Source organism: Xenopus laevis, chromosome 4L (assembly GCF_017654675.1).
Source record: "Xenopus laevis strain J_2021 chromosome 4L, Xenopus_laevis_v10.1, whole genome shotgun sequence".
Classification (NCBI taxonomy): Eukaryota; Metazoa; Chordata; class Amphibia; order Anura; family Pipidae; genus Xenopus; species Xenopus laevis.
In genome coordinates this window covers 92,774,329-92,788,954 of record NC_054377.1, presented here as the reverse complement: position 1 = coordinate 92,788,954, position 14,626 = coordinate 92,774,329, and the positions used below count along the sequence as shown (strand labels likewise).

General features: G+C 36.8%; 1 protein-coding gene across 2 annotated transcripts; it reads right to left on the bottom strand.

Annotated features, from left to right (window-relative positions):
• Positions 1-2,095: 2,095 nt before the first annotated feature.
• lrrc42.L (leucine rich repeat containing 42 L homeolog) lies at positions 2,096-14,622 on the bottom strand. Of its 2 annotated transcripts, none has more exons than XM_041590478.1 (8): positions 14,505-14,619; positions 11,046-11,497; positions 9,489-9,620; positions 8,404-8,522; positions 6,139-6,227; positions 5,838-5,951; positions 5,596-5,680; positions 2,096-5,070 (listed from the first exon to the last, which is right to left on the bottom strand). In XM_041590478.1, the coding sequence occupies exons 2-8, from the start codon at positions 11,495-11,497 to the stop codon at positions 4,808-4,810; spliced, it is 1,254 nt and encodes a 417-aa protein (XP_041446412.1). In that variant the 5' UTR covers positions 14,505-14,619; the 3' UTR covers positions 2,096-4,807. The 2 variants fall into 2 exon arrangements, with proteins under 2 accessions (XP_041446412.1, XP_041446413.1); XM_041590479.1 differs by having other exon boundaries at positions 4,423-5,070; positions 11,046-11,500; positions 14,505-14,622.
• Between the last annotated feature and the right edge of the window lie 4 nt (positions 14,623-14,626).

Genomic DNA, 14,626 nt, shown 5'->3' with positions numbered 1-14,626 from the left:
GTAATGAATCTATATTGCAAAGCTGCTTAGAATTAAGTTTTCCTTTAATAGGAAAAATCATATTTTTTGGGTTGACATTCCCTATAAATCTGCAGGCTGGAGGAAGGCAAAGACTTCAAAAACAACACAAAATAAAAATGAAGGCCGACTGCAAATTGCCTCAGAATATCACCGTCTTCATCATAATAAAAGTTAACTTCAATGTGCTTTAATGTGCAAACCTGAAACAAGCAAAATACGTGATTGTCCAGTGGGCACTGCATTCACTAGTATAGTCTAAAGGTAAGGGAAAACATTTAAGGAAGTTAAGCCTGCAGCCAGCACTGATCACATAAGTGTTCCTTCACTGACAGCAGTAGAGCGGTTTGTGTTACTGGAATTTACCCAACATTTGCATATTTGCATGTTGGGAAATTCTGCAACAAAGAGGGAAATAGGCTAATTTCTGCTTTGAGTTATGGTGGCCATACACGGGCAAATTAAATCTGCCAATATTGATCCTTTAGACCGATTCGGCATCTTATCTGCCCCTGTGTGGGTGCTTCCAACGGGTCCCCACGATCGCTATCAGGCCAAAAATCAGGCAGGTTTGATTTTTGCCTGTGATTGAGGACTGCATCCGCTATTTAATGCAGTCCTATGACCCATTCTCTTCAATGCAATCTGATTGTTTGGTCTTAGGGCTGAATGTTCGGATAAACCCGATATCACCTTAGAAAGCAAGGAAGTTGCAGGGATGATATTGCACAACACTGTGGACTTAAATTGCCAATGTTATAAAAAGTCTCAAGCAATTGAGGGGTATAAATACAAATAGGACGCTATATATACAGTAGATGTGGGATAGATGTAGGATCATCCTCCTGCATGCAATGTGATGACATGTAACGGGAGGTCAATCTGGTAGTCCCCATGTTGCCGTGGATTGACTGTCAGTCAGTCTGGGTGTGTGACCGTGCCATCCTGTACTGACTAAGAATAGGGACAGTGTTAGGTTAGTATTAGGGACATCCATCCCAACCCCAATCCTGATCAAACCAAATCCCACAGCCAGTGTGGGTGGTGAAGCCAGCAATGCGCAAAGACTGGTTTAGGTTAGGGATTAGAATAGGGACAGTGTTAGGGAATTGGCATCAAGTTGAGAGAGAGTCAGGCACACTTTAAACTCCCCAATCGATAAAATTCTTTATCGTTCATCATTACATTTGATTCTTTAGGATTCTTTACACCCATTCACCTGATATTTGCCCATCACATGCACCCAGCAAAGCTACCTATCGATCTTCTGGAATTACAAAAGCAACGTACAGGTGGAGACAGTTTTTTTTGTGTGAGCATTTTTAGAAGTTAGACCACCCTCCCCCCCCTTCTGAATCACTGTACCTCTCATTTGCCTTACCTGCTGGTGTAGTGGGGTTGGCAGAGAACACCATGCTCTGCCTAATATCCTCTTCCAAGTGATCACCAACATAGAACATGTGCAGCTAAAGCCTGGTCGGGATTGGCTCCAGGTGTGTGATTAAAGGAACAGTAACACCAAAAAATTACATTGTTTTTAAAGTAATGAAAATATCATGTACTGTTGCCCTGCACTGGTAAAACTGATCTGTTTGCTTTACAAACACTGAGCCTTTTGTTGAATGGCTGCCCCCACTGCACAATAGAAGCTTATTTATATATTAAAGTAGTGTTTCTGAAGCAAACACAGCAGTTTTACCAGTGCACGGCCACAAAGCATTATATTTTTATTACTTTAAAACACTTTCATTTTTTGATGTTACGGTTTCTTTAAGCAGCACACAATTGTGCCAATCAACCCTGCTTTTTTCAGAACAGGTAAGGCCAAACAGGGCAGTATTTGGGGGGCGGGGGCCTCTCCAGGGGTACCATCATATAAAAATACCCTTAGTTAAGAAAGTAGAAAAGCAATGAAACCCGATGGCCTCTATGGCCATCTTTGCTGAGCCACAATATAAGCTCAGGGCACTTCAGGAAATTTTTGAGTGACAAAGAACACATGGTAGATCTGCCTTTTATACTATTATATAATATGGATTTGATATTGTTCAGAGAGTGCAGTGATAAGTAGAAAATATATATTTGTTAAACCTTCACGAATATCAGCACTTTATTGCACATTTGATATAGTTCATATGCCACATCTGTTGAATTATGTTGAATATATTATCACATCAGCTTTTGAGAAGAATCAGCTACAAATACAAAATTTGAGTTCATTTGTTAATGATAAATAAAAAAAATATTCAAAATAACAGACTGTTAGTGTGAATAAGACTAGCACTAGCTGGATGGATATTCCTGCTATGCAACAATGATCTTAGCAAAGTGTACAAAGTGTATATTTTTCCTACAAAAAGGAAATGCATTGCTCACATAGAGATGATAACAGAAGATGGAGGCTAGCTGGGCAACATGAAAATATAAAGCCTCAACCCCACAGGGGACTTGTGAATTTTTGGAGCTGTGGCTAAAAGTAACTGTCATTTTATTGCTTTAAAATAGTTACACTATGACGAATAGATCAGAAACACAGCAGTTTCGATTTAACTACATTAAAAAAAGGATGTCCATCCAAAAACAGTTTTTTTGGCAAAATAAAATGCTTGCAGGATAGACATCTCGTTTATACTTGAGGTGTGTGCAAGGGAGGGTGCTGCACTATTTTAGCATAGTAATTAAACAAACACTGTTAGTGTGAATTAGGCCTTAAACTGGCCATAGACGCAAAAATCTGATCGTACAATTTTTGGACCGTGTGTGGAGAGTCCCGACATTTTTCGTCCGGCTGAGATCGGTCGTTTGGTCGATCGGACAGGTTAAACGATTTCTGTCGGCTGCCGATAATATCTCTGCATGTATTGCAGATCGTACGATTTTCAGTGGGAGACTGTCACCAGCTTTGGTCAGACATAACTTTCGTACGATTGCTGTCACTGGCAGAACATCGCTGATCTGTTCTTTTACTACTTTATTTGATCTGGTTAGTGGCAGGTCAGGAGATGGGGAAGTCCGATGGTACGATCTTTGCGTCTATGGCCAGCTCTATTCACTTCAAGTCCCCTTTTGAGGCAGAACATTTAACCAGGGTTCCCCTTAACTTGTTACAAGGGTGCAGCAATATAAAATCTTATGTATCAGTCATTTAGCCATAGTGGCAAATTCACTAAAGGGTGAATTTTCACCTGTTAAGACTTAGCTACCACTATGCTAATTCACTAAAATGCAAAGTTGCGTCTCGGCAGCTGAACGCTAGCGAAGTTTCCCTAGCGTAAATTAGTCAGCGCGTGCATTTCATAATGAAATTTCACTAACGTTCATTTCTGCCTAGCGGAACTTCGTTAGTACACTTACTCTTAGGTCAATTTGCATAGGGAAGGCACATATAGGTAATATAAATGTCTTTATTAGAGATCAAAAAGCAAATGCTTGAAGTGGCCACTTATTATTAAAAATGTCCAAGGAAACAAATAAAGGCAAAAGAGATCCTCTATTGTCCCAAACACAAGCCCACCCTTAAACAAACATGGCATGCCCCTCAAATGGTTAAAAAAATGTTAAAACCAACATTTTTAACAGTCAACTTTTAAATACAATCCCACTTTAAAATATGAAAATGCCAGCTTTTATCATTTTAAGAATAAAAACAACTTTTCGGTATACAGGATATGATGTCGCTGATATACGATTGAGGAGGATGTAGCTTCATCTTATCATTTCACCAGGACTAAGCTGTTTGAAGGAAACTCTGGCAAAAGATTCGCACTTTAGTTCGTCCCTACGGTTTGGATTTCTGGCAAATTTCCGCTAGTGATGGCAACTTTGCCCTTTAGTAAATCTGCCCCATAGTTCCAAGTTTACCTGGAACAAGAAGCACTCACCCCACATCTGCTCTAACAGACTTCCAAGATGGGATTTCAGGAGTATTTAGGAGCAAATAGGCATAATCTGTCCAAGCTAACCTTCAGCTTGGGCTATCCAACCAATCTAATTTTAGATGGCAAAACGGACTAATTCTGGCCAATTTCAACCGTCACACTAAAGTCAGGATAGTGCATTTGGTGCTAAATGGGTTCCAAAGTCTGTTTATTTCCTGGCATGAACAGCAGAATATGTCAACCAGATTGCCTGACGTTATGTGTACCCAGCTTTACATTAAATCCACATATATTTCCTTAGTTATATAAATACTGGATTATTTCCTTACAATAGCATTTCTATGTGACCAACATTGCAGTTTGCGCAAATAAACATATACTGCCAAGATGTAGCAAACATCCTGCTTTCTTTGGCTGTTGTTTATAAAGGTAAACAGAAACGTTGCTTTGTAACCAAATGCTTTTCTTTTAACAACCTCTAACCTACACAGTTTATTAATCCCTTCCTGCTGTACTGCTCTTAACCGCATGAACTACAACTCTCTCAGGGTTTGCCACTCACACTACGGGACAGAACAGGTCTCAATTCATCCCATTTAATTATGATAATACTGATTGAAAATGTTGAACTTTACTGCAGAATCTCACATTGAGTCCACATAAATTTTGCTCAGCATGCAATGAAGGAAGCGCCATCCCATGTAAAAAAAAATAAAACAACCTTTTTGTGTGAAAAAGATAAATAATCTTCATTATTTAAGTAAATACAAAATGAATCAAGTACGATGTTTCTATTAAATAGCAGCACAAAGCGAGCAACAAATAGGTGCTACTGTGAGGTCATGGCCTTTGCTAAACAGCCTTGCTTCATTTGGTAATATATCCACATACAATAAAGCACCACAATATGCTCAGTAACTGTTTAGCAAGTCCCAGTCTGAAGAAGTAAGTGTAACACGTGGGCGCTTAGTGGAAGGAGCAATGCTACAATCTTCTTGCACACAATCTGCACCAGTTCTCTTGGTTGAATGTCGTCTTTTCTCAGAGTTGGAAGAATCTGGATCCTTCTGTTCCTTTGGCCTGAAAAACTGCAGATGTGTTTGTTTTTGTACCACTGGTGCTGGCAAGGTGAATGTCCCTGAATCCGAAGGGATTTGCTTTTTTTCTTTTCCATCTGTTTAAAGAACAGGGGATTAAAGGCCAGCTCCAGCAATGACATCAACTCAGCAAGTCATTTCCTTGAATCAGTGCACAGCTGTAGGTTTTCCCAAATAATAATACATACTCTATGCAGCCTGTGTAAATACTTTCCCTATGTTATTTCCCCGCTACCTGCACAGATTGTCATTTTAGGATGAGCAGGCACCAGTAACAAAGACATGGTATATGGGAAATCCATCATTTTATTTATCTAGGAACAACTGTTCAATTTTGTTTTAGTGAGGCAAACTGATTTTTGTTCATACTATGCAACCATTTACGCATTTCACAGTGTGAAAACATCAGTTACTATGCAACCTGTACAAAGCGAGCTTTCCTTAAGATGAATAAGCTGAACATTTATTATAGTGAATGACAACTGTAAAATGAGAATGGTATGACCTTACATAACCTGCAACCCAAATATTTACAAAAAATGTGTATTTAGCAGAACTGTTGTGGATACACATTGGAAACGTGTGACACATTGTGTACTCACAGAATTGCTGTGCTGCATTCCGTGATTTCAGTGTATCCTTTGGTTTAATGGCTGATAAGATATAGCTTTCCCATTGCTCCAATAGCTGAAACAAGAGTTAAAATATTATACAGACAATTGCAACAAACTGTAATACAGAATTAGATTGCAAGAAAGCCTTGATTCACAAAATGCAGGCCTACACATATCAGGTCTAAACTAACTAGATCATAGGAAGAATCATTGTGCAACTTATCAAATACCTGTTCTGCCCATCCCTGAGTCCTGCAGTTTGTATGATCAAATTGAAATATTGATTTCTTGCTAAGAACTAAGCCAATCTTTGTCTCAATCTTCTTTAATGTTCCACTGGGATCCTACAGACACACACAGAAAAAATATATATATATATCAGAATACTTACACTGATTAGAACACCAACATCTCAAATAGAATTTCATAAGTAATGCAGAAGTACCATCTCCAGGACCCGAAGCATAGTATCAGGGTCCTTTCCTTTATATTTGCAAAGAAAAGATGGAAAATGTATATGTAATATCTCACCTGTATACTTGTATCAGAAAGGTCCAAAAATTTAAGCAGTTTAAAACCAAATAGGAAACAAACTCCTCTGTCTGTTATACCTGGGTTAGCTGGTCAAAAAAAAAAAAAAAAAAAAAAAAGATCACATATAGAAATAATCTTGAATATACAGTATATAATATATATATATATATATATATATATATATATATATATATATATATATATATATATATATATATATATATATAAAAAAAATATATATATATATATATATATAAAAAAAAAATATATATATATATATATATATATATATATATATATTTAACCAATTAAGTCAGCACACGCTCTCCTTCATTTAATAAACTCCATTCATTCTTGGTGCTGTGCTTAAATTGAAAAATCTGGTAGAATTCTGGTTTTGCATCTTGACAAAGGTCCTAGACAGAGAACCGAAACATTGATGCCTTTATATAATAAATACCAAATTAACCTCATTGGTCCTTTAAGAATAAGTCCCGGTAAATCGGCATTGGGATTGGATCCCCTTATCCAATCCCTGTACAGCTTTACCGGGACTTATTCTTAAAGGACCACGAGGGTACAGGAAATCTTAATAGGAGAAACGCTTCATGCACAGAGCTGTGCAGCACGCTGAAGACAGGGGGCCCGGATAATCAAGTAAGTGAAGCATGGCCGCCGCCCCCCCCCCTTAGACACAAAATCCTGGTTAGCAATTGTATTTAAACATTTGGGGGGATCTGGCCAATTTTTTTTTTATACTTGCAGGGGGCCCCCTGATCACCAATGGCTTTTTATAACTTGTGGGGGGGGGCAGGCCATAATTTTTTTTTTCTACTTGCAGGTGGGCCCCTGATCACCAATGTTTTTTTTTTTTTTAAAAAAAAAACTTTTATGGGGGGCCCTGGCGCCTATGTTTTTTTTTTAACTTATAGGGGGGCCCAGAGCACCAATTTTTTTTTTAACTTGCAGGGGGGCCCCTGATCACTAATTTCTTTTTTCTTTTTTTAACTTGTAGGGGCACCCTGACCACCAATTTTTTAAAAAAATTTGGGGGATCTGGCCAATTTTTTTTATACTTGCAGGGGCCCCTGATCAGCAATTGCTTTTTATTTTTTATAACTTGTGGGGGGGGGGGCAGGCCATCATTTTTTTTTTACATGCAGGTGGGCCCATGATCACCAATGTTTTTTTTTTTAAAAAAAAACTTTTATGGGGGGCCCTGGCGCCAATGTTTTTTTTTATTTTTTTTTAAGTTAAAGGGGCGCCTTGATCACCAATTTTTTTTTTAACTTGTAGGGGGCTCCGACCACCAAAAAAAAATTTATGGGGGGCCCTGGCACCACAGTTTTTTTAACTTATAAGGGGACCTGACCATCAATAGCTTTTTATAACTTGTGTGTGTGTGTGTGTGTGGGGGGCTAGATTTTTTAGCACTGATGTCTATGTGGTCTTTTAACTGTAGTGTGGAGTGGGCGGGATCTGAGGTGGACGGGGCCCAGGGGGGCCTGAACATTTTGTTGTACGGGACCTCGTGATTTCTAATGTCGGACATATATATATATATATATATATATATATATATATATATATATATATATATATACATATACATATACATATACACATATACATATATATATACATATACATATACATACACACACACATATGATCCGCACAACATGAAATGAGGAAAACCTGGGTGCTAATCAAAGTCAAAATGGATAGAAAGCGACAGCACTCCAAGGATTTCAAGTCAAGTTAAAGTGTCAAACAAAGCAGGTTTATTGAATCCGACGTTTCAGTTCCTCACAGGAACTTTCTTCAGGGAAAACAGTGCACAGTGAGAGAGAGAGAGAGAACAAACAGCCAGTACCAAGGGTCTTGATGTGAAAGATAATGATATATTGTTACATGGTATGTAAAAGGTCCCAATGGGGACCGAAATGTCGGTTTTACATACTATGTAACAATATATCAATATTTTTCACATCAAGACCCTTGGTGCTGGGTGTTTGTTCTATTTTTATATACATTGTATTTCCGTGCAAAGGGCAGCTACAAGGTAGCTAAAAGGAAGGTGGTGCTGCCCAAGAAGATATATATACACAAATATACATACATACATACATACATATATATATACAAACACACATATACACACACAGGTATTTCATTGGCCTTGCTCACAAAGACTTTCTGCCCAAGGGCCTGTGTTGTTCACGACACAATGAAAGTAAATCACAGTTACTTGAGACTTACAAGACAGGTCCAGCACTTTAAGTTTATCCAAGCCTCTCCCTAAAACCCGCACTGAAGCTGTCATTTTCTGTATTCCAATGTTGGACAAGCAGTTATCTTTTAAGTACAACTCAGTCAGGCTGCAAAGGCACAAAGACAAAATCTCATTAAAAAGAATATAGAAACACTAATGACACCACTATGAACAGCAGCTCTTGCTGGATTATTTGCCGTCATGCTAAAAATGTATTGCTTTTAATAAGGGGCTTAACTCTAACTTTAAGTATGATGTAGAAAGTGCCATTTTAGTAGGATTGCAGACTGATTCTTTGAGGGGCCACATGTGTCTGGACGGTGAGCTCTGCCATTTGGCCTGTTGAGGTAATATGACATCAAAGGAGGTCAGTTTCAATAGACAATTATTTGAGAAGACCTTGAAGAACACATTTATTCTGTTTAAAATGAAAATGTCCCATTTTAGGCAAGTGTATGGGGCCAAGGCAGATGTGAGACTAGTGGCAGCTTGTTCAGATTGATGGGCTGGATGAATAAACCAATGCTATTAGGTTATCATGCGGATGGCCAAATCACCTGGCTTGTGGGAAGGCTGTTCATGTAAATGTCAGATTTTTAGCCAACTTAAGAATGTCAGCTGTAGCGTCACTTGACCTATGTAACCAAATGATTGGATAAATGACTGTGTATCTTGACAGCGCTATATAAATAAATGATGATGATGATGATGAATCCAGCTTATGGATCAGGATACAACCAAACTGATGGCAACCGCTATAGTAATTTCAAGTGTATGATATGAGATACACAAGCTGAGAGCAGAATAACTGCTAATTAAATATTTATTGTGCATCCACACTACATGTTTTGGGCAATAACAACACTTTCTCAACTTTGTAAAATTACAAAGGAAACAATGTTTTAAACAACCACACAGTGGTAATACTAAAAGCCACCCTTTAGTATTAGTTATGTATCACATTTTCATCAGATCTAGCAACCAGGCAAAGTTTACAAGTTATTGTAAAAAATGATACACCCCATTTTTTGAAACTGAAAGAATGTGAAGAAAGAGTTAATAGAAGTGGTACCTGCTCATCGGATCAGAACTAAGGTGCGCCAGCAGCTCGTGTTCATCCCCCAGTTTACAGCATGATAAATCCAGGGAATGGAGGCATTGGAAAGATTTTATCTCCTCTAATCTCTCAGAGACCAGAAGGTATCTGCACAAAAGCACAATGTTTACAACGCATAATCTGTTATGTTGAGCCTTTTAGTTACATACTTACGACTTGGAAAATGTTCAGACCTAATGTAAAGTCAGTTTTCTACACCCTGTTAGGTGTAACTGCTTAGTGCACATTCAGCTCCATTATTCAAGGAAAGGAGGCACAGCAATCAGAACCTGAATTTGCTAAAACTGGGATCTGAACCTATCACACTGAACTCAAGCAAAATTGCACATGTTACGTGCAAGTGCACAGTGACTTTCTACGGTATAATAGATCAGCTGGGAAAGTCTTGGCAGATGACCCTTTGCACATACCTCAAGAGTAATACTACACCTTTATTATTTTTGCTAAACTAATGGTATTTCAAAAAATTATTTATAATACAGATATAGCATCCTTAATTCTCCTGGTCTAGTAATGTTGCTATACCACCCTGAGAAGTTTGCATTAACCATTCTCCTTCTGCTGCAGGTTTGTGCCTGGAGCACCTAGACCTAAATTTTAACATATTCTTAAAATCAGAAATACCCAAACAGCTTTATGGCTAGAATATACTTACACTAAAGGGGTTATTTATCAAAGTTCGAGTTTATGAGGTTTTTACTACCTCGAATAAACTCACAACTCGAATGCTTATTTATGAAAAAAATCTAAATGTAAAAAACTTGATCGAATGCAATCGGGGAAAAAAACAAATAGCTCAAATTTATCGAGTTTATAGGCTAAAAAACCTTGAATACCTCTAATTTATCAAGTCGATTTCGAAAGCAAAACAGCATAAAAAAAACACAAATCATGAAAGCAAAAAACATCTTCAAATGGTTAAAGGGACCTTTGCCATTGACTTCTACATGACCTCGACAGGTTTCAGCTGAAGTATTTTCACATTTGGACTCTTAGCAGCTTCGGGTATTATAAATCTTGAAAAATTTGAGTTTTTCCCCCCAATAAGGTGTTTTTAGTGAAACTACCCTTGAAAAGCTCGAATATTTTGAGAAAACACAACTCGTCCTTTAATAAATAACTCCTTAGTTTCAACAAAACAAAATCTTTGTGCAATTTATACTCTTTTGGTGAAGGTTTTGGTTAAGCTCCATTTTTATAACACTGGGTAGACTGTTTGATCCTTGGTTAAGATTTCAACTATTAAATACTGGAATTAGCTTTTTAATAAGCTTTTAAGGATAAGGATCTGACACTTAATTTAACTTACATTGCAATTAATGTATAACCCTCTAACATATTTGGTTGTACTGGAAGTGAAAACGGTGTGTTTTTATGCTTACATTTCGATTGTTGCTGAGCTTCATTATCTTGCTATTGTAACTTGTAAAAAACATAATACAATCAACCTAAACTGACACTGAATAAACACCAAACGTCTCAGATCAAAACTCATGATCATTAATGTATTACCTGCCACGTAGACATAATGATGACAACACCAGGTCTCCATAAGCTTCAGTGAATTTGCGCAGGGCCATCAACCCACTGCAAGGCGCATAGAATTTCTGCTTGGCTTCTGCAGCAGTGAAGAGTTTCTCTGCAATCTGGTCAGGAAATCCCATCAGGGAGTCTACATACTGGATATTGTCAGAGATTAGCTCAAGTGTCAGGGTAAAAAGTGACTTGGCAGAATAGCGTAAGCTTCCTTCCTTAGTATATGTAAATATGAAAGGTTTCTGTCTGTGTTTTGAGGTATCTTCTTGCTTCCCGCATAGTTCCACTGAGAATCCTTTAGAAAAAAGACGGCATGGTCGAGTCCTGAGCTCAGAGCTATGTGACCCAATAACGGATAGCTTTCCTTTCTCTCGCACATAAACCAGTCCTGCCTCCTCATTCCTCTCTGGCTCAAGGCACTGAAACATCTTCTTACAAGGAAAGAGAAAACTGTTTAAATCAAATATAATTTTCCATTCTACCTTGATAACTATCTATTGCTGAAATGAGAACATAAAAAAGGAAAATCCAAGGTTCTGTAGTTGACCCCCTTTTGCCGGTTCCGATAATCTGTTCTCCTCCAGATAGGCAATAATTGTATTTGTGTGAATGAACCAGCACTAAAAGCTCAGGGTAGACAAAAATAAAGAAATAGAAAAATAGTAGTATATAGTATAGTATTTCTTAATTCGACAATTGCACCCTTCTGTGCGATTAACTTATATTTCTTAAGCAGCGTGCCTATTATCCATCACCTGCAGGACTAGCTTGCCCTTTAACCAGTGTTTTTTTCAGAGACAATGGCACCTTCTGTGTGTGCAGATTTTATACTCAGACGTTTAGGAGTAGTAATTGGCATTGAAAGAATAGATGTTATGGGCTCAACATTGTGTAAAAACCTTTAATAAATATCTTATAATAAAAGAATTGCACTCACGTGTACACTTAAAATGAGCGTATAGACAGTAAATCCGTAGGTGTTTGCAGCTCCAATTTTTCTTTTGCTGTATATACTACTATTTTTCTATGTCTTTATTTTTGTCTACCCTGAGCTTTTAGCACTGGTTCATTCACACAAATACAACTATCTATTGCTGCCAAACTGAACAGCAAACTGACCTTTATGTAAAAGGGGTGGCAAAAGTGAAAAACTGGAGAGCAGTCATAAGGAATTAGTTAGTGGGTAGAGTACAGACAGCTAACATCATCCAGACTTCCCCGTTAATTTACAACCATTTATATTGGTAGAATTGTGAACATAATGCTGCTGGAGGGATAGTTCTACTAAAATACATTTATTATTGTTGGATCCCGAAACCATATGCATCCTTGTCAGGTAACTGAATAGCTGATAATACTAGCAATATGGAACTAAAATTTGTTGGTAAAGCAGGTACCCCAGGTTACCTGCAAAACAACAGGTACCCTGCAGGTTGTGGGTAGGACTTTCAGAGGTATAGATGCAGGTTGGTGGGTAGCAGGTCAGGTCATGGGTCTTATTTATAGCAACTTTTACTCCTGTACATATTTTTCTTTTTTAAACATTCACCCACTTCTGATTACGTCGCTTCCAGTTAGCAGTAACAGCGCTTCCTTTTTAATGGTGGTCAGCGGGACCTAAATTGGGTTTCTGATAAATCAGTTGCAGTTTGAGTTGAGTAAAAATCTGGGTTGCGGTTCCAGGATTCAAAAATTGGACCACCGTAGAACATTACCTCCAGGATATCACCTTACCTTTCATTTGTAAAAACTCATTTGTTTTACTGCTGTTCATTAAGGACATTTATTCTGTTCTGAGTTTCGCATCACTTAGAATGACGCACAGGCCAAAGCAATTTTTTTTCCAGTTACAATCATGACTCATACAAACTCTTTCTATATTTATATGCTCTTACAATCTGTAGCTGCTACTGAAAGAAGCTTTTAATAAAATGTAAATCTCATGCTATTCCCTACATCAAGATGTAATTGATCAGAATCAAAAAGGGAATATGGAGAACAATATGCAAGATATATATATATATATATTATCCAGTAAATGGACCCGCACTCGTTCATATTAGTGAAATAAATGTGCTTTTATTCACAGGTTCATTTCCAACGTTTTGGTCCTCTCTGGGACCTTTTTATCCTTGAAAAAGGTCCCAGAGAGGACCAAAACATTGGAAATGAACCTGTGAATAAAAGCACATTTATTTCACCAATATGAACGAGTGCGGGTCCACTTACTGGATTGTAACATTAAGCTTTGACCAACGCACCGCCATCAACAGAATTATACCCAGGATATGAAATGTTTTTTTTTGTACCGACATAATATATATATATATATATATATATATATATTCATATATATATATATATATATATATATATATATATATATATATATATATATATATATATATGAATATATATATATATATATATGAATATATATATATATATATATGAATATATATATGAATATATATATATATATATATGAATATATATATATATATATGAATATATATATATATATAAATATATAAATATTGTGAGGAGAAGAAGCCAGCACTCACGAAAAAGTCACGAATGGTGCCTGGGTGCAGTCCTTGTAGGAAATGGATGTAGAAGAAGAATTGAAGATCGCACTCACAGGTCTTATGTATAAATAAATCAATTTATTCGGTGAGCGACCGATCTTCAATTCTTCTTCTATATATATATATAAATATATATATGAATATATATATATATATATATGAATATATATATATGAATATATATATATATATATATATATATATATATATATGAATATATATATATATATATATATGAATATATATATATATATATATATATATATATGAATATATATATATATATATATATTATATATATATATATATATATATATATATATATATATATATATTGGGCAATGTAAATGAATGACAATGTAGAGTCCAAAAACTAGAACTGCAGTCTATTAATTGTGTCACAACATAAAAAAGTATATACTTTATAATCATGGATACACTGTATCTTTCTGTTCAGCAATACTTTGTTTATTGCCAGCAACACTTGTTTATGAAAGGTTTTTATCCTGCAAATCCGTACCACACAGACATGACTGGTGTTTGTTCCCTGTCAGTACTAAAACCCATTGTTCTCTAAACAGTTTATCTTATGTATGTAACAGGAAGAGACCATGTGACTGTGAGTTACTAGTCAATACAACACATCATGGCTATTCCAATCGGTTAAATGTCTAAATTCGATGCCAGTTTTCGTAGGAAGTAAAAGTGCTTACGAGCTCAAATCCACAAACATAGAGGTCTCAGCAGTAGGAGGAAGAATAATAACCAAACTTCCAGCACCACTTTACCTTACTAAAGTTAAGGGTCACGCCTAAACTATGAAATCAAAGCCGCATAACAGACTCACCTCGCTGCAGTCCAGAAAACAGCACCCGGAACCTGTGCTATCCGGAACCTTTCTCCTTGCCGCATGCACACTAACTACGCAATCGCGGGAACACAGTCATGGAACCGGAAGATATTTCAAGT

Coding starts and splice junctions, on each gene's coding strand:
- lrrc42.L (XM_041590479.1), bottom strand. CDS start 11,497: ATGTTTCAGTGCCTTGAGCCAGAGAGGAATGAGGAGGCAGGACTGGTT. Junction 9,621..11,045: donor TCATTATGTCTACGTGGCAG/GTAATACATTAA, acceptor GCTTTTGTGCAG/ATACCTTCTGGTCTCTGAGA. Junction 5,681..5,837: donor CTCAGGGATGGGCAGAACAG/GTATTTGATAAG, acceptor CTCTTGTTTCAG/CTATTGGAGCAATGGGAAAG.